The sequence below is a fragment of the Sphaeramia orbicularis genome, chromosome 3 (assembly GCF_902148855.1).
Source record: "Sphaeramia orbicularis chromosome 3, fSphaOr1.1, whole genome shotgun sequence".
Taxonomy (NCBI): domain Eukaryota; kingdom Metazoa; phylum Chordata; class Actinopteri; order Kurtiformes; family Apogonidae; genus Sphaeramia; species Sphaeramia orbicularis.
Window position 1 is genome coordinate 16513138 of NC_043959.1, and position 22281 is coordinate 16535418.

At 38.0% G+C, this 22281-nt stretch overlaps 1 protein-coding gene across 2 annotated transcripts in view; it reads left to right on the forward strand.

The window, feature by feature from the left end:
* The window catches only part of ccdc102a (coiled-coil domain containing 102A), a 108920-nt gene that overhangs the window by 69061 nt on the left and 17578 nt on the right, over positions 1–22281 (forward strand). For both annotated transcript variants that reach the window (XM_030162163.1, XM_030162171.1), the window contains exons 6-7: positions 3692–3808; positions 3890–4099. In XM_030162163.1, coding sequence (XP_030018023.1) covers positions 3692–3808; positions 3890–4099 — 327 coding nt within the window. The remainder of the gene's footprint in view (positions 1–3691; positions 3809–3889; positions 4100–22281) is intronic.

Here is a 22281-nt window from a genome sequence, read left to right on the forward strand (position 1 = left end):
CCAGTGTCCTCTCGCACGGTCACACACATTGGGATCGTCCACACTGGTGTCCACTCAGACGGTCACACATACGGACCGTCCACACCGGTGTCCACTCACACGGTCACACACATACAAACCGTCCACACCAGTGTCCACTCAGACGGTCTCACACATACGAACCACTGAACGTCCGTGAACTGAGCATGCTCAGATGTCTATGGAAAGAACAAGGTCTATTCTATCAACATGACTGAAAATGTAACTATTGAATAAACGGTTGAATTTATATGAATATTTCAATAAATCCTACATTCAGAATACTCAACACAGACACGTCAGGGGTTAAAGGGTTAACTTTATATCTATTTGAATCAGATCATTGTTTAAAGAGGACATATCTGGTACAAAGTTCTGCTTCGGCTGCACTTTCTCAGGTGTTGAGATCAAGTCACTGTTTCAAACCCAATACCTTTGATAAGAAAATACAATCAGAGCTGAGGTTTCCTGTGTGTGAAGGATCTGCTCATGAGTTTAATGTTCTAAACTCACCTCTGAAACCAAACAAACCAAACAGGAACAGGAGCAGATTTGGTCTGCCTGAACAGATGCTTTCTACAAAGATCTGCAGTTGGTTTTAGTGGAATGATGCCGTTTCTGCTTTTATTACAGTGGAATATTCATGATGCTCGGTATAAATTATCTGTATAAATAATGTCAGTCTGTTCATATTTCATGCATGTTTAAATATGCACCATGTGATGAACGCAAAGCCTTAAATCCAATCATATGGAAGTAATATATGTGAACTACAGATGTGTTTATGACACATTTACAGGGTTTTCCCCTCACAATATAGAAGGGTTAGGTATCAGATCCAACTCATTCTGCGCTCCACATAAGCCAAATGAATGTAAAATGAAAATGAATGAATGGAAAATGAAAATGAATGAATGGAAAATTAATGTTAAATCAACATAAATAACAATAAACCTCACTTTCTTTAATCTGCTTTTGCTGTGACACCTTCTCAGACATGGTAACAGTATCATAAACATCTCATAAACTCTGTAAAGCCCACATAAAATCCACCTTTTCCAGACCTTTATATATTTTTTTTTAAGTTCGTTAATTTCATCTCTATAGGTTTGTAAGTAAAATCCAAATCGTCTCCTGTTAAAATCGTCCTTTTTCTTCAGGGATACGTGAGCTTTATGAACTGAACGCATACATCTCTGACATTAGGTCAATGAAGACTTTACAGACTGTTATGGTAATCTAACATATACATGTATCAGTCAGAATAAAACTGTACTCATCCAATCCAATGGTTTTTAAATCAAATCAAAATCAAATCCAGTTTTATTTATGTAGCGCCATATCATAACAAAAGTTATGTCATGACACTTTACATATAGAGCCGGTCAAAACCAGACTCTCGTATTGAATTACAACACAGCAAAATAAAATAAACACAAAGTAAATATAATGAACTTAACATATAACCCAAATTCTGAATAAAAGTTGGGATGAAATGAATAAAAACAAAATGCAATGATTTACAAATCTCATAAACCCATATTTTATTCTCAATAGAGTATAGAAAACATATAAACTGAAAAATGTACAATGTAAAGAAAAAAACCCAAAAGTAATTCTGAATATGACGACCATAACATGTCTGAAAGAACAACAAAAGCTCAGGAAAAAGTCTCCAAACCGGCCCATTAAATGAAAAAATTACAGATTACTGAAGATATTAATAATCATTTGAGTTCAGGTTCCACATTCAGACCAATATGATCTAAAGTGGATCACATTCAGACCAATATGATCTAAAGTGGATCAGAACCAGGAAAATAATATCATAATAACCTATAAATAATGACAAATACACATTTTTCTCTTTGTGTTACTGTAAAAAAGTAAAATTACATGAAAATGTTTACATGTACAAACTGCCCTTTCACAAAAGATGTGAATAACCTGGACAAATATGAACAACCTGACAAGTCAGTGTAATTGTTCCGATATTCTGTCTGTTATTAAATGTTTTGTGTATTTGTAGATCCACTGTATCTGTACTTTATAATGAACATGTATAAATGATAAACTGAGGCAGAATATTGGTAAAATTACACAGATTTTTTGTAATAAATTTCATATTGTTCGTGTTTTTCACATTTTTAAGGAAATTTTATAGATGTAAACATTTTCATGATATAATTTTTTTTTCACTGTTATTTTTTTTTTTTTTACTGGTTCTGACCTGTTTTAGATCATATTGGACTGAATGTGGATCCTGGACTACACTGGGTCTGCCAGCCCTGCTCTAGGATGACACCAGCATTTGGACGGTGTTCGTCCACCAGGGGGCAGTGTAGCTCTGCACAGATCAGACTGTGACAGCTGTGGTCTTTTGGAATGGTTCACCACAGGAAAAAATGAGTTAGATTTTTTCTGTTTTTTTAAATGACTGTAGAGAAAGGGTCTCAGCGGGTCTGCAGATATGAAAAGTGTAGGATGACGACGGCATCTGAAGATAAACCGGTGAGGAGAAGAAGAGATGCAGATGAAAGTGGGATAGGGCGAAGAGCTGGAGGCGAGCAGAGATGCACAGACCTGATAAGAACACAGGAGATGGACTGGTCCTTATCTGTTCACCGGTCGAACCAGGCACTCCAGGATCACAGGGAAGATGTGGTTTCAGAAAAGACCACCATTAGGAAGGAGAAGGGACCAGTCCTCAGACTAAATGTCAACTCATTTTACCTGCGGTTCTGTTGGAGGACAAGTGGTGCAATTCGAACTTTTATTGACAGAAACATCAATATCGTATCAATACTTTTTGCTGTATCCTGATTAATTTCTCGTTCAAATTAAAAATAACTTAGACTTTTGTTTGAATAATACAAATAAACTCAACTAGACTGCTCCGAGACAATATTTATCCAAATAAAAATAGGAAATGCACAATTATCTACAACTAGGACAATAAAGTTACTATTTTTAGAGTAAACATATGTTGGTTCCACAGATGAACATGTCAGAATCAGAATAGCTTTTATTGTCATTTGACACCACAGTACAATGTACAGTCCATCAAACGAAATTAAGATCGATGTTAGGGACATCGAGCCGCTGCAACCTAGTCGCGCCGCCACACACCCCCTTCTTCGAAAATTACAGTGAAGAACAGAGAGGATAATGCAAGTGACCCACATGGGAAGACTTAACCCCCCACCCCAGAGGACCCACCCCACAGTTTGACCAACACTGCACTGCACATCAGATAAATGTGACCTGGCCGTTCTAATACGAATCAGATTTAGGACCACATATGAAAGTGGTCTGGGTCAGATTTAGGACCACATATGAAAGTGGTCTGGGTCAGATTAGTGCTGTTCAAACTGTCTTTAACAGATCAGATACAGGTCACATATGGACACATTTACCTGCATCTGAACAGAGCCTTATAGAGCACCAAAAACAACCTGTAACCAAAGACACAAAGACAGTAGGTTAATGAGTCAGTGGAATCATACATAGAAATAGAATAGAATAGAACTGAATAGAATTGATTAGATTAGATTAGATTAGATTAGAACAGAATAGAACAGATCAGTTCTGATGAATACAGATGAAATAAAACCGTCCTTATATCATGTGTTTTATCAGACCTTATGGTTGATGGTGGTTTGTTCTTTTCCAGTTGAACCTGTTGAAGGAAATGCACCAGGATGAACTGGGACGCATGTCTGAAGACCTGGAGGATGAACTGGGAGCAAGAACCAGTATGGACAAGAAACTGGCAGAACTGCGATCAGAGGTGAGGACAGTGGACCTTCACAGTGTCCTGAGCAGACATCTGAGGCCTGTGTTTAACTCCAGTGTGGTCTGTTGTCATCAGATGGAGCGTCTGCAGGTGGAGAACGCAGCAGAGTGGGGTCGAAGGGAGCGTTTGGAGACCGAGAAACTGGCCCTGGAGAGGGACAACAAGAAGCTGAGGGCTCAGGCCGAGGACCTGGAGGAACAGCTGGTCAAGAAACGCCGCCAGGCCGCCTCGGCGCTGGACACTGACCTGAAGGCCATCCAGGGGGAGCTGTTCGAGAGGAACAAGGTGGGTTTGGACCAGGACCACCACTGGGTCATAAAGGACTGAGTCAGCCTGAGCAGGTTCAGGTCTGTCCTGTAGTTTAGACCATAAAACGACCTCAGAGGGAGGGTCAAGGATTTACTGATGCACAAAGAACCTTTAAAGACCAGGTACCACTTACAGGGAAATGAACTTCAAAGTTAATACAAACACTAGATTAGACAAGATTACATTAGATTAGATTACATTACATTAGACTAGATTACATTACATTAGATTAGATTACATTACATTAGACCAAATTACATTAGATTACATTAGATTAGATTACATTAGACCAAATTACATTAGATTACATTAGATTAGAATACATATGGCATGTCATCAACATTTAAGAAAAGTCTTTCAGAAAGCTAAAAAAGAATTCTGTTTTTCTTGAATGTTGACAAAGCCACAAGTCAGAGCATAGAGGACACAATGCTTAATGTGCTTGTACATTTTTTTGATGCTGCTGCTGCCAGAGTGACTACTCAACATCTGCCCCCCCCCCCAGCAAAAAAAACAAGTTTAGGCTCAGGATTATTTTTCCTTTTAATCCCTGTATACATATTTAATTATATATGTACACTATATCACCAAAAGTATAATCTGACCTGCCTTGACTCACATATGAACTTCAGTGCCACCCCATTCTAAATCCATGTAATGTGAGTCCACCCTCTGCAGCTACAAAAGCTTCAGCTCTTCTGGGAAGGCTTTCCACCAGGGTTAGGAGTGCATTTATGGGAGTTTTGGACCATTCCTCCAGAAACACATTAGTGAGATCACACACTGATGTTGGACCGGAAGGCCTGGCTCTGTTTCTGCTCTGATTCATCCTAAAGGTGTTCTGTTTGTTTGAGGTCAGGACTCTGTTCAGGCCAGTCTAGTTCATCCTCACCAAACTGTCTCATCCATGTCTTCACGGACCTTACTTTGTGTGCTGGTGCACAGTCATGTTCGAACAGGAAGGGGCTGTCCCCAAACTGTTCCTATACTGTCCCCAAACTGTTGGGAACATGGAAGTGTCCAACATCCCTTTGCTTCAGCAAACCAAGACATTTTGGACAATTCCATGCTCCCAACTTGGTGGGACCAGTTTGGGGATGGTATTTGAGATGGACAGGTTCATAGTGTTTTGTGTTGAATCCATGTTATTGATCCGTAGAATATGAAACTGATGGAGTGATTAATCCACAGAAAACACACTCAGACATGTCTGTACTTGTGAGGACACTCCTACATATAATGTGTTTCCAAACTCCTTCCAATACCTGAAATGAACCAAAAAAATTATCATCTCAGTTTTTAAACTCTGTGGTAAATGATTAGATATTTATTTTGATGTATTTATATATTTCTAATAAATCTGTCCAAATGTTTTAAGTCAAATGTGCGATTAAGTTGAACTGTGGTCAGAATAAGATGCAAACACAGGGTTTCATTCCCTGTTTGAGCATATTCAACAGCAAAATGAGCCATAAGTAAATAATAAAAAACTCTAAACTCTTCTAACATTCATTTGAAACAGTCACATGACAGTATTTTCAATCGATTGTTGTGTTGTGGGCAATTTTGCAGGAGCTTGTGTTTCATGGTTTTTCAGCGTCAGAGGAAGTCAAAGGCTTCAGATTGTCTTACACCAGTAAGTCAGTGGTGGCTGTGACGTCAAACTGTAAACGAACTGTGGTTTTACACAGATGCTTTGTCAAAGAAATGGAAAAACACAATGTTAGAAATCAGCCGAGTGTGAAAATGTTTTTGGTTCATTATGTGTTTGGCTGCAGAGAGAGAGGAGATAGAAACACTGACACAGGAGGAAAGACGCATCAAAATATGTTAATGTGAATATATATGTATACTCTGAATATAATAGTATTGTTACATTATATACCTTAATATAGAAATATATCGTAAAACTGATGCTTCTAAGGGTCCATTAAAATGCCAGTTAAATCGTCTATATGTAGTGTTTCTACTTTCAAATATGATAAAGATGATCTAAAATGATCATTAGTGTTTAGAATATGGAGCTGTGAAGTTCTGCCAAAGATGCTGATGTATTTCATTATAGCAGTGGTTCCATCCTTTTTTTTATTCCAGACCTCATTTTAACATCACAAATTTCTGGTGACCCCAGACATTTAAAACGGAGACTTTTTTTTTTCTCATATTAACTTGTTTTTGATCTTGTAATAGTTTTCTATCCTATGTTTCAAATACAGTTTAATTTAAGAGGACATTTAGTCTATATAATATATATTATTATGGACGGAGGTAGAAAAGCCAGGTGTAGATTACTGCACAAAGGGAGAATTTTATTTTCCTTGGTCAGGATATGTACAGTCAGTCCAGCTTGGATTTACAAGGCTGACAGTTAATACTGAACCAAAATAACTCAAACTATGAATTATGAATTCCAGGTGACCCCACATGGGGTCCTTACCCCAACGATGTAAAACACTGGATTATAGAAATATGAATTGAATTTATTTACACTGATGCTGAAATTACAGCATTTCTTCTACACTGGGGAGTTTATTAGGAAGCTTATCTACAGAGTTATTCAAAAAGAATGAACCAATTTCATGATGCATTGCTCCAGTTCTCAAACATCGTCATGGAATGAGTCAGTGACCATTTGAAAGAGGAGTTTTATGAGTTTGAGCTTTTTTAAATGACAAACTGCCCTGGTGTTGGACTGGTCTGAATGGGGTTCTAGACCTTGGTCTTTGTGCTTGAGATCCCCAGACCTCAACATGTGTGATTTTTTTTTTCTTGTTAGGATTCGCAAAAGATTGTGTTTATGTTCCACCGCTACCCACTGACCTGGATGACCTTAGACCAGTGGTTCTTAACCTTGTTGGCGGTACTGAACCCCACCAGTTTCATATCCGCATTCACTGAACCCTTCTTTATTAAAAAATACAATATGATTTTTTTCAAATTCAAGACACAAGCATATGTTTTACTGTTGCCCAAAATGAACATTACGTGCATTAACCTTTTCACAAAGACATGACCTTTTTTAATACTACCACACTGAAATGGTTTTAATTTTTAACCTTATGTATTCCAATAATGAACTTATTGTATTTATGCTATTTATCATTTTGAACATTTTAACACACACCCATCACCTAATTTCCATCAGGCTACAATAATAATGAATATTTACTGCAAATCAGTGTGACTTCTGCTGTTGTGTATGTGTATGTGAAGGCCATCATGTCAACCCGGTTTTCGTTTCATCTCGCTCCGAACTTTCTGAACCATGCAATTTTGACATAAAAAAAAAAAAATTGCATGTAGTGTATCAAAAAAAAAAAGTTCTCGTTATACTCCTTCAGTATTTTTGTGATCGTTGTTTTATTACGGCACTAGCTCGGCTTTAGCGTAATACGATTTCTCCATCTGCGACGGTGCGTCGGTTGTCACATGATTGTAACTGACCAATGCGGTGACCGAAAAATGTAAACAAACGCTACACATGGATGCCTCTGTGGTTAACAGGAAATAGCAAAAGTCATAACAACAATGTGGAAAATACTCGAATAATTCACCGTCAGACGAGTGGAAGAGATTATAAACACTTCCGGATGTGTTGTAGTGCTATAAGCAACAACAGTACACCGCATATATTGGATGTCAATCAGAGAAAGAGTCTCCGAAGCCATTTGTTTACATACACGGACCTAGCCCGACACACACACCTGACTAATGAGTTGAGTGTGTGTCTTGACCTCTGTCGAACCCCTGAGACTGACTCACCGAACCCCTAGGGTTCGATCGAACCCAGGTTAAGAACCACTGCCTTAGACATAGAATAACAACAGCATCAACTCAGTGGATGGTGATATGCGGATACGCATCTGGGAGGAATTCTCTTATCGCATTGATGTTGTCCGTGCTGCAAGTGGTGAACACATTGAACACTTGGAAGACAGGAAATAAAAGTGGATTGTGAGTAGAATACTAGTGACTTGGCTGGAGTTTTCTATTGGTTTTCCTTATTCAAATATTGCGTACTGAAATTGGTTCATTCTTTTTGATTAACCCTGCATCTATGTCATTTTACTGACAAAAACAGTGCTTTTAGACATTCCATGTTTTCTTTTCTGTCTGTTTTAGTCACATGACACACACAGGCGTTAGGACTGTATTAAAGAACCAGTGTTTTTGATGACTTTGGATGGACTAAGAATTTTTTTCCATGACTGTAGAACCACTTCAAAGTTCAAGAGGAGATAAATGTTCTCCCAAAGTTTGAAAATACTCAGATTTGTCGACACATCTTTACACACACACACACACACACACACACACACACACACATGCACAGGTTGATTGATCACTGAATCATCTTCATCCACCGCCAGGCTGTTGGACTTCACCACTACTGAACAGATTGATGTCCACTATCATACGCACACACACACACACACACACACACACACACACACTGGACTGTGGGTGTGTTTGTTGTTTCCATCGATCTTTGAGGCCGATGATAAATGCAGGACTGTCCAACATTTGAGTGTGTGTGTGTGTGTCTGTGTGTCTGTGTGTCTGTGTGTGCGTGTGTGTGTTCCTCAGGGCCTTCCACTGGGGCCTCCTGTCTTTTGTGCGTTCCTGCTGAACAGACAGTTGTTGTGTAATCTCTGTTTGTTTATTTGTTTGTTATTCCACACATCCTCATCCTGTGTTTTCCTTCATATCCGTCCTTGTGTCTTTGAGTCCATATGCTGCTGCTTCCATCAGGGGAACATTCTGTTATCCTTCACTGACACGACACTTCATTGTCTTTGTCAATGACATTTGGACGGTTTGGAGACAACACAGCTCTAACTGTGTTTTAGTCACAGACGGAACAGTTACAGGATCACATTAGAGACACACTGCTGTAAAGGACAGGTCCATGTCCACACTAACAGTGGATGTTCAACACAGTTCAGTGGTTTAACAGGAAAACAAGGTGCACTTCAGTACTAGACGTATGACATAAACTTCATGACTGTGGAACCGCACAGCAACCAGGTCAGAGGTCAATCCAGACAACATTCAACATTCCTTTTGTTGTCATTGTTAACACAGAGCATACACAATGAAAATCTGATTATATATATATATATATATATATATATATATATATATATATATATATATATATATATATATATATATATATGTACAGGGGTTGGACAAAATAATGGAAACACCTTAAAAAATCAACAAAATATAATTTAATATGGTGTAGGTCCGCCTTTTGCGGCAATTACAGCCTCAATTCTCCGAGGTATTGATTCATACAACTTGTGAATTGTTTGCAAAGGAATTTTAAGCCATTCTTCAGTTAGAATACCCTCCAACTCTTTTAGAGACGATGGCGGTAGAAATCGACGTCTTACTTGAATCTCTAAAACTGACCATAAATGCTCAATAATGTTGAGGTCTGGGGACTGTGCCGGCCATACGAGATGCTCAACTTCATTAGAATGTTCCTCATGCCATTCTTTAACAATTCTAGCTGTATGGATTGGGGCATTATCATCTTGAGGTGAAGGTGTTTCCATTACTTTGTCCAACCCCTGTATACATACATACATACATACATTTATTTATTTATTTATTTATTCATTTATTTATTTATTTATATATACAGGGTGGGGAAGCAAAATTTACAATGAACATTTAGTTGTTTTTTCTCAGCAGGCACTACGTCAATTGTTTTGAAACCAAACATATATTGATGTCATAATCATACCTAACACTATTATCCATACCTTTTCAGAAACTTTTGCCCATATGAGTAATCAGGAAAGCAAACGTCAAAGAGTGTGTGATTTGCTGAATGCACTCATCACACCAAAGGAAATTTCAAAAATAGTTGGAGTGTCCATAAAGACTGTTTATAATATAAAGAAGAGAATGACTATGAGCAAAACTATTACGAGAAAGTCTGGAAGATACTATTAAAGAAGAATGGGAGAAGTTGTCACCCGAATATTTGAGGAACACTTGCGCAAGTTTCAGGAAGCGTGTGAAGGCAGTTACTGAGAAAGAAGGAGGACACATAGAATAAAAACATTTTCTATTGTGGAAATTTTCTTGCGACAAATAAATTCTCATGACTTTCAATAAACTAATTGGTCATACACTGTCTTTCAATCCCTGCCTCAAAATATTGTAAATTTTGCTTCCCCACCCTATATATATATATATATATATATATATATATATATATATATATATATTTTTTTTTTTTTTTTTTTTTTTTACAGAGAGAGAGAGAGAGAGAGTCTGGAGTAAAAGTATGTATAAAAAAAAAAAAGGAAATATACGATGGCAAATATTTAACCCTTTGACCCCAAACGTATCATATTTGATCCATGAGTTTTGAAGCCCTCTACATGATCAGTGTGATATTTTTTGTCTTGAAAAACCTGATGTATACAATTAGATACATGCAATACACAGATAATCCACCAGGGGGAGGAGTTCATTCACCAGAGGCCTTTCCAGTAAAAACGACACAAATTCAACATTGTTCTTCCAGAAGGAGCAGAGCGAACCCTAAAACTAACCCTGACCCTCAGAGAAGAACCCTAACAAATAAATGAAGAATACTAGTGCATTTATTTGTACCTTTTCTGTCTTAAAACTCCTTTAAAAGGATTTTAGGGTGTTTTTTTGGTGTGTGTTTTTCTGTTTTTTGGATATTTTTTTATGGTTGTTTTTATGGGTTTTTTTTGTATTTTTTTGTGATTTTTATTTTAAGTTTTTTTTATTGTGTGTGTGTTTTTTAGGGGGTTGTTTTGGGTATTTTTTATGGAGTTTTTCTGTGTTTTTTGGGCATTTTTGTTATGGGTTTTTTGTGGTGTTTTTTTATGTTTTTTTGGGCGGGGGTTTCTGTGTTATTTGGGTGTTTTGTTATAGGTTTTTCTAAGTTTTTTTTTTTGTGTTTTTCTGTGTTTTCTGGGTGGTTTTTTTGTGGTTGTTTTTGGGTGTTTTTTATGGGTTTTTGTGTTTTTTGGGTGGTTTTGAAGGGTTGGAATAGATGAATTATATTTCAATTCATTTCAATGGGAAAAATAGATTTGTAAAACAAGTAATTCGTTAAATGCGCAATGCAATGGATGGAAATAAATCTATAGTGTGAGGTTTTCATTTGTTTCATATGTATATACAGGCTTGTCTAGTAACATTAAGAGACTGTCATTAATGAGGAAGGAGGAAGAACTGGGACCATTTAGAAAAGGAATTAACAATGTGTTAGACATGTTTGTGTTATATTATGTTTTTGTTTGTTCAAAAATAATAATATTTGAGCATTGAGACCTGATGGATCAAATATAATACAAGATTGAAACTCATACATGGAAATTTATATTTGGAAAAAAAAAAAGGGGTTGTTCAGAAGGATCAATAAAGGCTCCAGTTTCAAAGAACTGGAATTTTCTGTCAATGGTTTAATGGTTCAGTCTTTACTGGGTTAAATAGTATTAAATAGTGAAACAAAAAACAGTAAAAAAACACAAACCTGTATCTTTTCTCTGATGGAAGTCGATCATATATTGAACCGCTGGAAACTGTCCTAATGCTCCATACTTTTGTCTTCTAATCACTTCCTTTAAAATGAAGCTGTGATTGTTCAGTAGGAGTGTGGGTGGTGTGTGTGTGTGTGTGTGTGTGTGTGTGTGTGTAGTCGTCTTAAATGGTCCTGCTTGTGTTTGGCTGGTGAGGATGTGTGTAAATGTTTGTGGGTCTAAGTGGAGCCCATTACCACCTGTCCTACAGCCTTATTTATGAGGCTCTCAGGTTTATTTAATGCGCACACACACATACACACACACACACACACACACACACACTCTTACTGCAAGAATTCTAGCAAAAATTAATCAAAGTTGGAGGAGGAAAGTAACAGTAAATTAGTCTGCAGCCTTGGAGGAAAGGGGGAGGAGTACGGTGACGGAAATGAAGATCAAAGAGGAAGATGAAGAAGGAAAAACTGTACGTGTGTGACTGAAACAAATACATGAACAGTAGAACCTGACAGAACAAACGCACCGTAGTACGAGCACGTCCACTGAACGAACCCAAATACCAGCACGTTCAGATGGAGGAGGGGGTTAGGAAACACCATGTGACAGGGAAGCTCCGCCCACCACCGTACTTGTTACCTTTTAACACTGGGTCCCCACTCAGCACACTGGGCGTCAACATGCACATACACACGCATTCACATTTTAGTTACACACCACAAATTCAACAAAGTTTTACCTGAAGGAGCAGAGTTAACCCTAAAACTAACCCTGACCCTAAAACTAACCCTGACCCCCAGAGAAGAACCCCAGCAAATAAGGGAAGAAAACTAGTTCATTTGTTTGTACCCTTTCTGCCATAAGCCCCTTAAAAAAGATCTTGGTGTGTTGTTTTTGTGTGGTTTTTTTTTTGTGTGTTTTGCATGTTTTTCTGTGTTTTTTAATTGTTTTTTTTATGGTTTTTTTTTTTTGTGTTTTTAGGTGTGTTTTTATGGTTATTTTTATGGGATTTTTTTTGTTTTTGTGTGATGTTTTTCTGTGTTTTTTGGGGGGTTGTTTGGGTGTTTTTATGGTTTTTTTTGGGGGGGGTCTGTTTTTTTTCTGGGGTGCTATCATTTTTTTGTGTTGTTTTTGGGTGTTTTTATTGTGTTTTTTTGGGGGGGGGGGTTTCTGGGTTTTTGTTATGGGTTTTTGTGGGGTTTTTTGGGTGTTTTGTTATGGGTTTTTGTGGGGTTTTTTGGGTGTTTTTTGTGTTTTTTTGTTGTTTTTCTGTATTTTGTGGGTGTTATGTTTTTTGTGGGGTTTTTTTGTTTGTTTTTTGGGTGTTTTTTTTTTGTGTGTTTTCTGGGTTGTTTTTGGGTGTTTTGTTATGAGTTTTTTTTGTTTTTTGTGTCTTTTTTTAATGTGTTTTTCTGTGTTTTCTGGGTGTTTTTTGTGGTTTTGGGTGTTTTTTTGGGGTTGTTTTGGGGTATTTTGTTATGGGTTTCTGTGTTTTTGGAGTTGTTTTGGGGGGGGTTATTTTGGGTGTTTTGTTATGGGTTTTGGGTGTTTTTTTAAATGCGTTTTTCTATGTTTTCTGGGTGTTTTTTGTGGTTTTTTTGGGTGTTTTTTTGGGGGGGTTCTTTTGGGTTCTTTTATTATGGGTTTTTGTGTTTTCTTGGTGGTTTTTTGGGTTGTTTTTGGGGTGGTTTTTTGTGATTGTTTTTGGGTGTGTGTGTGGGGGGTTTGTGTGGTTTTTGTGTGGTTTCGAGGGGCTGGAATGGATTACCGTAAATTCCGGACTATAAGCCACTACTTTTTTCCCACGCTTTAAACACTGTGGTTTATACTCTATCGTGGCTTATACGACGATTTTACCTTATTGCCTGCCACACCCCAGGGAAGAATCTGTCTACTGTTACCAGGTATGCAGGAATGGATAACATTAACAACTTAACCTTTATAAAGTTAATATTAACACACACAAAAGGGGAATTTTTAAGGAAAAATAGTAAACCTTAAAATGTTAATATTGTTTCACAAATGTACAGAACAAAACTCTGAATGAAAACACCCAATAAAGCTCTCCAGAGACCATCATAAATTTAAAGCATCTCAGAATTAATGCGCACGTCGTGCGTAATGTTAAATGAAAATGAAATTACAACAGACATAATTACTTGTTTTTAATATTTATATTTTAAAAAATAAATTAAAAGTCCTACTCTAACGAAAAACAAAAATTTGCTCACTTTCAAGTGTCTTTCAAGTCATTTTAAGTCTGTGAATCCACAGCCGGTGCAAAAGCAAGTCAATCCCGTATTGGTACGAATCCAAAGGAAACCCTGATAAGTCCACCGACAAAAAAAAAAGAAAGAGAAAATGTGCTTTTATTACTATCCTTTTATTGCCTTGTTTTTTGTCTTTTGTTTTTTAATCATCATATTAACAACGAATCAACCAATAGATATGACAGCAAGCTCACACATATCATACCCATGTACATACAAGGAATAATTTCATTTGAACTCAAAGAAAACCTTTATCCAATTACCGGCTCGAGTGCCGCACGAGGTGCCGCGGCACCGAGCCGTGGTACCGGAAGTGAGCCACCGGCGGTGTCAGTGCCTCAATATGCACTCGCTGTCTCTCCAGTTTTGACACAATGAAAAACAAGGTTCCACTCGGTCCCATAGACTCCCATAGAAGCCAGGCTTGAGCGGGGAAATGCATTGACCATAGATCGTATGAGGAAACAGCGCAACGGGAATGTATGAGAAGTGAACAACATCGAGTCTGATGATTTGTGATAAAGCTGATTCTGAACGAACTCGTCTGTGAGATGAACGTGTTTTAAGACATGTGTAGTCAATGAAATGTCAACACAACCAAACATATTTAACCATTTAATTTTCGTAATGATAGGGGAAGCCGGGCTTCTCTTGCAGTCTATGAGAAATCGCCACTGGTGGACACCCGCGGCTAATAAACCGGCGCGGCTTATACATGTATAAAATTGATTTTCTTTCTAAAATTAGGGTCTGCGGCTTATATTCAGGTGTGGTCTATAGTCCGGAATTTACGGTAATTATTTTTCAATTCATTCCAATCGGAAAAATTGATTCATAAAATGAGTAATTCATAACAGGAACACGGTCATGGAAGGAATTAAATCTGTAGTGTGACATTCTGTTGTATTTCACATCTATATGGAGCCTTGTCTTCAATTCTATTTTTCAACTTGATATTTATTCATATAAAAACGGACAAATGCAGTTAAACCTTTTGCATCATGAGGACAGTGTAGACAGTAAATGTACCTCTGTACAGCTGGAGGAGGAGACGACACAGTTTTATCATCGTCTAAAGCTTAGACACTAAAACCCAACAGTCCCATGGAAATCCAAAAGGCTTAGTATCAACAGAGCTACTATTTTATTTTTTTATCCTGCTGAATTTGTATTAAATCCTCTGGTTCAGTTTATGGCTCAGAGCAACAGGACGGCCCAAAAGACTGGGAGTGTTTGTCTGGTAAACACTGGCACCGACAGCAGATGGAGGGTTTGGGGTTCTTCCCCTGAGTCACAGAACACCACTGTGAACGTCTGTTTTAGCTCATAAATGTTTTAGGTCTTATATGGAAGGAGCTGTGAGCAGGACGGCTGGACTGGGATTATTCTGGTTTTATTTGTCAGCGTCAACACTGATGGAAGGAAGGATTGATTGATTGATTGATTGATTATCAGTGACTCTGCAACTTATTTTCTAATTCATACTTTTATTTATTACATTCTTTTACTCTTTGTACCTAGTGTTTGTTTCTTATTTTATATATTTAAATGATATTGTGAATGATCTGTTAGAACATGTGGAAGAGTCTATCTGTGTGTTTTATGTCCAATAATCATTTAAAAATAACCTCAAAGTCAAAACGATCCAAGACATTAAATCACTCCAAACAACAATTAAGCAGATTTTGATATTATTGAAGCTGGAATGAGTAAATGTTTGGCTCCTTCTACTAAAATTAAATCAATAAAAAGATCATTCTGTTTTTACTTTTTTAATGTGACTTGAGATAATCATCAGAGTATCGTTCCAATCTCCTGTTTAGTCGACTCTAAAATACGCTGCAGGTCATTTCCAGTTTATTACATGTTTATTTGTCTGATGAATCAGAAAAATGATTAAATGATAACAATTATCGTGAACTCCAAATATCCTCTCAGCTGACATGTCTGTTTCTGCACAGGAAATCTGACACCATGGCAACGTGGCCCTATTGTTTATCTGTTGCTAGGTAACCCACTTCAGTGATGATTCAATGATTCTGGCCATAGCAACATCATTATAAGTTTATTGGATTCAAAATTACTATTCATTCATTTTCTGAACCCGCTTTATCCTCACTAGGGTCACGGGGGGCGCTTGGAGCCTATCCCAGCTACTTATGGGTGAAGGTGGGGTACACCCTGGACAAGGCACCAGTTCATCGCAGGGCTGACATATAGAGACGTAGGGAGAACATGCAAACTCCACACAGAAAGGTCCCATCCCCACAAACTGGTGTTGGAATCAAACCCAGGACCTTCGGTCTGTGAGGCACGAGTGCTAACCACTGCACCACTGTGTCAAAATTACTAGTATCTCCTAAAATATTGGTCCGATCAGCTTACTGTTTTCACTACTCTGTTCACTGAGCAAAAATACAGAAGTATGACGAACTGCAGCAGTCAGCTGTGTACGGAGTTAGTGTGACGACCAAGACACACACACAGAGTCCACTTCCCTTTTATAATAAAGGATAAACCATCAAAATATGGACCATTTCATATTGAAGAAATTTCATAAAAAATTCTAAAATCAAAACTAGGGATGCACTGATACCGATACCAGTATCAAGTATCGGGTCTGATACTCAGCATGTGTACTTGTACTCCTACTCGTAAAAGTACTCTGATACAAACGCACCGATGCCACTTACGTCAGCGTGACATTCCCAGTTCAGTGCAGCAGGTACGCAGAGGAGGAGTAATGTCAGCAGTGTGGAGGTTTAACGAAATAAACGACGGAGACAAAAGTAACGTTAAAGTTACAGACGGATTCGGAAGGAGCGTTCTGTCCGTCCTCTGCGTACATTTCATCCGTTTTCCAGGTACTGGTGGATGCGTACCCAGACGGAGAATGCCAGCAGGAACCGTGGAGGTAGAGGATCTGTTCAAAGAGCGACTGAGTGGGTTAGAGAAAAACTACTGACACATTTAGGACAATTACCCTCACAAATATCAACATTAGTATCACAGTAGAGTTATCTATGTCAGCTCCATGTTTATTATTACTGACTTTCTTCTTCTTCTTCATAAAACTTTACTCTTCTTCGTGGTATTTGTCCAGCATGGTTAATTCAGAGCAGCGCCCTCTGGTAGATTGATTGCCAAACGCTCACTCCAACACATTAAATGTCAGTAACCGCACTTTGTTGCAGTCAGACTAATGACAACGACAATAAAGCACATTTACAAAAGGATCTAAGAACTGGAATGGGATTATTAAGTACTCATATCGCTACTCAGTATCGGCAAGTAATCAAATGTAAGTACTTGTACTTGTACTCGGTCTGGAAAAAAGTGCTATCGGTGCATCCCCAATCAAAACTGTGAACAATCTGGGGGGGCGCTAGTGAGCGACACATGGAGTAAGACGTCTTTTCATGTGCTCCTGCAGAATCGCTAATACATCCGTCTAAAACCACCTATTTTGCATGAAGAACTCGTTTAAAGTATAATTAAGACTATCCAAAACACACCAAGAGCCGAACAAACTGCGGAAAGCAAAGCTGAATGGATAAAAAACTGGAGAAGTTCAAATACACAGCTAGCGGCCAACGAGCTAAAAGGACCCTGAGGCAGAACCAACCTACGCTAGCTAACCTGGTCCAACTGTCACCGACAGAAAGTACTGAAAGTGTAACTATGTCCGCCGAAAATATCAAAGCCGACATCCTCGACACTGTGAGGGGAGAAATATCGAAAATCCTCAGAGAGGAACTTAAAAGTGCCCTAGCGGAGGACTTCGACACCCTCAAATCCGAGCTACGAGCTGTGCGGTCGGAAATTGCTAACACCTCAGCAGCTATCAGGTCAGAAATAAACCAAATGAAAACGAACATTCAAGATGTGACTGAAGGACTATCGACGTGGTCGGATGAGGTGGCCTCACTGCAAACCACGGTAACTAGCCTTCAAAGCCAGATTGTGACTTTGAAAGACAAGTGTGAGGACATGGAGGGCAGAATGAGACGGGGAAACATTAGGATTGTTGGTGTGGACGAGCTCCCGAATTCCAGTGCGCCAGAGTCGGTGTCTAAAATGCTTAAAGAAGTGCTGCAGTTGGATCGGGAGATAAAGATTGACCGCTCGCACCGTACACTTGGCCCCAGAGGAACTCCAGGACACCAGGTAAAGCCACGAGTGATGATCGTTAAACTTCATTATGACGGAGACGCGGCGGAAATTCTGAGGAGAGCACGAGACCGAGCCCCGCTGATGTACGACGGGAAACGGATTGCAGTATTCCCCGACTACACTTCCAACGTCGCCAGAGCTAGGGCTGCATTCACCGACGTACGTAAGGAGCTTCGAAATCGGAAAGGAGTCCGATACGGCCTGCTCTACCCGGCCAGACTCCGGATCACCTTTAATGACCAGGACAAGGAGTTTGTGGACCCGAAAAAAGCCATGGAATACGTCCAGAAACTACGCACAGAGCCTGAAGAAGGCTGAACGATGAACGTTTGTTTTCCGGAGTAACATTTTCATATGTCATGTTTGGGTAGCCTTTTCATAATGTAAGGCTGTTTAACTTGATGCTTGTTCTGCAGGAGCACAAGTGAGTATTTTTTCGCACACTTGTAGACAGTCTATATCATCTGAGACTGTTTTCTTGCCATTTGTTTAGTGGCTAGGGACTAAGTCCACCACTACCTTGCTGTTTAACTAATGTCAGCTAATGTTAGTGTTGTTTGTTTTCTTGTTTTGTTAGTTCTGGTCCCTCTGTTCCCCAGGGACCCTGCCTTAATCATTAGTACAAGAAGGTTATCTTTCTTTTCCCCTACTTGGTCTGATATTGACTATGCTGAGATAGAAATGCTATTCTGCTGCTGTATTAGTAACTTACATTTACTTCATTACCTTTGGTTTTATTATCTAAATCCACTCTTTAGAACTTACACCTCCATACATATACTATATTCACAAATTTTTTGCCTCTGCTTCCCATCGCCATCCCATGGTTGTCAATACTGGGAAATCTATCCACAAATCCTATTCTTTAATTAATGGGAACACTCAAAATTATAAGCTATAATGTTAAAGGTCTCCATAGTCCTGTTAAGAGAAAGAAAATTATGCACCAACTGAAACAAGCCAACTGTCAGATAGCTTTCCTACAGGAAACCCACTTATCTGATGCAGAACACGAAAAGCTAAAAAAGTCGTGGGCAGATAAAGTATATTATTCCTCGCATCACTCTGGGAGGAAAAAGGGGTATCTATACTCATACATAGACATGTCAATTTTGTAAAAACTTCTGCACATAAAGACACTGAGGGCCGGTATATCTTGGTTAATGGACTGATTGATGGCATAAAAGTATCCTTCATTAATGTATACGCACCGAATGAAGATGATCCTGGCTTCATTAGAATGCTATTTAATAAAATATTACAATATAGCACTGGACTAATTTTGATAGGAGGAGATTTTAATTGTGTAATGTCTAATATGTTAGACCGGAAACCCCCCTCTAAAGCTACCCTTTCCCAAATGAGTAAAATGCTCAAATATCAATGCGCAGAGGCTGGCCTTGTTGATGTATGGAGGAGCAAATTCCCTGGAAGTAGAGATTTCACATTTTACTCAAACAGACATGCATCATATTCAAGAATTGATTATTTCTTTACGTCTAAGAAAGACCAATATAGAATATCTGATATTAAAATACTACCTATTACATTATCTGATCATGCACCTATAGAATTAAAGTGGGATATAGGCCAGAGATCATCCTCTAAACAATGGAGACTAAATGCATCCCTCCTAAATGACAGAGAATTTAACTCCTTCATCAAAACAGAGCTTAAGAATTACATGGACACTAATATTTCATCGGTAACATCCCCCCTTATCATATGGGACTGTGCCAAAGCATTCCTTAGAGGTCGCATTATTTCATTTACATGTGCTAGGAAAAGACAGAAGGAAGCCAAACAGCGAGAATTAGAAGATAAAATAAAAGAATTAGAATATAATCATAAACAGTCTGCATCAAATAGTTTACTAAAACAATTAAATACAACACGTAGAGAACTTAATAGTCTACTATCAGATAAGATTGAAGGAAATTTAAGATTTACCAAACAAAAATATTATGAGCACGGCAATAGGGCAAGCAGATTATTAGCTTTCCAATTAAGAAAACAAAAGTCATCTAATATAGTGCAAAAAATAAAATCACAAAGTACTTTTGTTACAAAACCAGATGAAATAGCAGAATCCTTTGCACTTTTCTATAAATTCCTATATAAAAATACAGATACTTGCACTGATGATAAAAAAATTGCAGATTTCTTAAAAAACATAAAATTACCAGAATTGACTGAAACGACTGCTAGGGATCTAGATAAACCATTTGAAGAATGGGAGATCAAGCAGGTGATCTCAACACTAAAAAATAATAAAACCCCAGGGCCAGATGGCTACATTAATGAATTTTATAAAACTTTTAGTGATATACTTTCCCCCCTATTGTTAAAAGCATATCACTACGCACTTTACTCTAAAACCGTGGCACCTTCCTGGGCAGATGCAACCATCATAGTAATACATAAAGAGGGCAAAGATCCGACCGAATGCCAGTCCTATAGACCAATATCACTGCTAAATGGAGATGTGCGAATATTGACAGCAATATTGGCTAAACGAGTCAACCAAATGATAACTCAAATTATTCATCCTGACCAAACTGGATTCATTGCTGGAAGATATTATGGGGATAATTTACGACGTCTGCTGAATATAATATCATATCAAAAAGATAAGAAATCAGAGTCAATGATTTTATCTTTGGATGCTCAGAAAGCATTTGACCGTGTGTCATGGCAATTTTTATTTCAAACTTTAAAACGCTTTGGATTTGGACCTAACTTTATAAACTGGATTCAAACACTCTATTCAGACCCCCAGGCTTCCGTTAAAGTCAATGGCTATATATCACAGAGATTTAAACTGGAACGCGGCTGTAGACAGGGCTGTTCTCTATCACCATTGCTTTTTGCCATCAGCATTGAACCATTTGCCCAACTCATCAGAGATAATATTAACATAAAAGGAATTATGATAAATACTGAGGAACATAAATTGTCACTATATGCAGATGATGTATTACTATATCTAACAGAATTGGCATCTACAATACCACATCTTAAGACTTTAATTAATGAATTTGGATACTACTCAGGATATAAGGTAAATATTGATAAAACAGAGGCTATGGACATCAATGGCAAGATACCCCAAAACGTAAAACTTCAGACTGGTTTTAAATGGCCCAGTGATGGTATTAAATATCTTGGTATATTTATTCCCTTATCCCTACAGAACCTTTATGATGCTAATTATATCAAAATAATCCAGTGCATAAAAGGAGACCTGGATCGTTGGTCTGTGCTCCCTCTTTCTCTGCTGGGACGTATTGAAAGCATCCGCATGAACGTTCTGCCACGACTTCTCTATTTATTTCAGATGTTACCCATAGATATTCCTAAGCTTGTTTTCAACAATTTGGATAAAATGTTGTCAAAATTCATATGGCAAAATAAGCGTCCTAGAATTAGACTTAAAACTCTACAATTATCAAAGTCCAGTGGAGGCCTCAACCTACCAAATTTAAAATTTTACTTTTGGGCTGCACAAATGAAACCCTTGATAGGATGGATTCAGGACAACACAAACACACGATGGGTTAATATTGAAAAACAACAATGTCAAGATCCCTTACAAAGCATGCCCTTTCTAGATGCACCCACTGGAGAGATGTCCGACTGGACCAGGGTCACTTTTAAAATATGGAATAAAATAAAGTGTGCATTTAAGCTCCCAAAGTTAATTTCACCTTTGATAAATATTGGCTACATGAAGTCTTTTACACCCAATAATCTAGACAACAGCTTTAAAAAATGGTCAGAAAAGAGATTGATTTACCTGCATCAGCTGTTTGATGGTGGGATATTTAAGACATTTGAGCAGTTGAAAGATGACTTTGATCTCCCCAGTTCAAATTTTTTTAGGTATTTGCAACTTAGAACTTTTCTGATGACTCACAAGGAATGGGATAAATTCGCAAAACCTTCACCCCTAGAAAAGTATCTGATAGAGTTACAAACTGGTGATGGAGAAAAGAAAGTAATTTCTAAATTGTATAATATTTTCTTATTTATGAATCAAAATAACTCCTCGCAGATAAGAGGGAGATGGGAGGCAGAGGCGAACGTGGACATATCTGAGGATGACTGGCGCGATGTATGTACGGAGGCACATCTGGTTACAAATTCTAATACATGGAGGGAATTCAAATGGAAAATAATC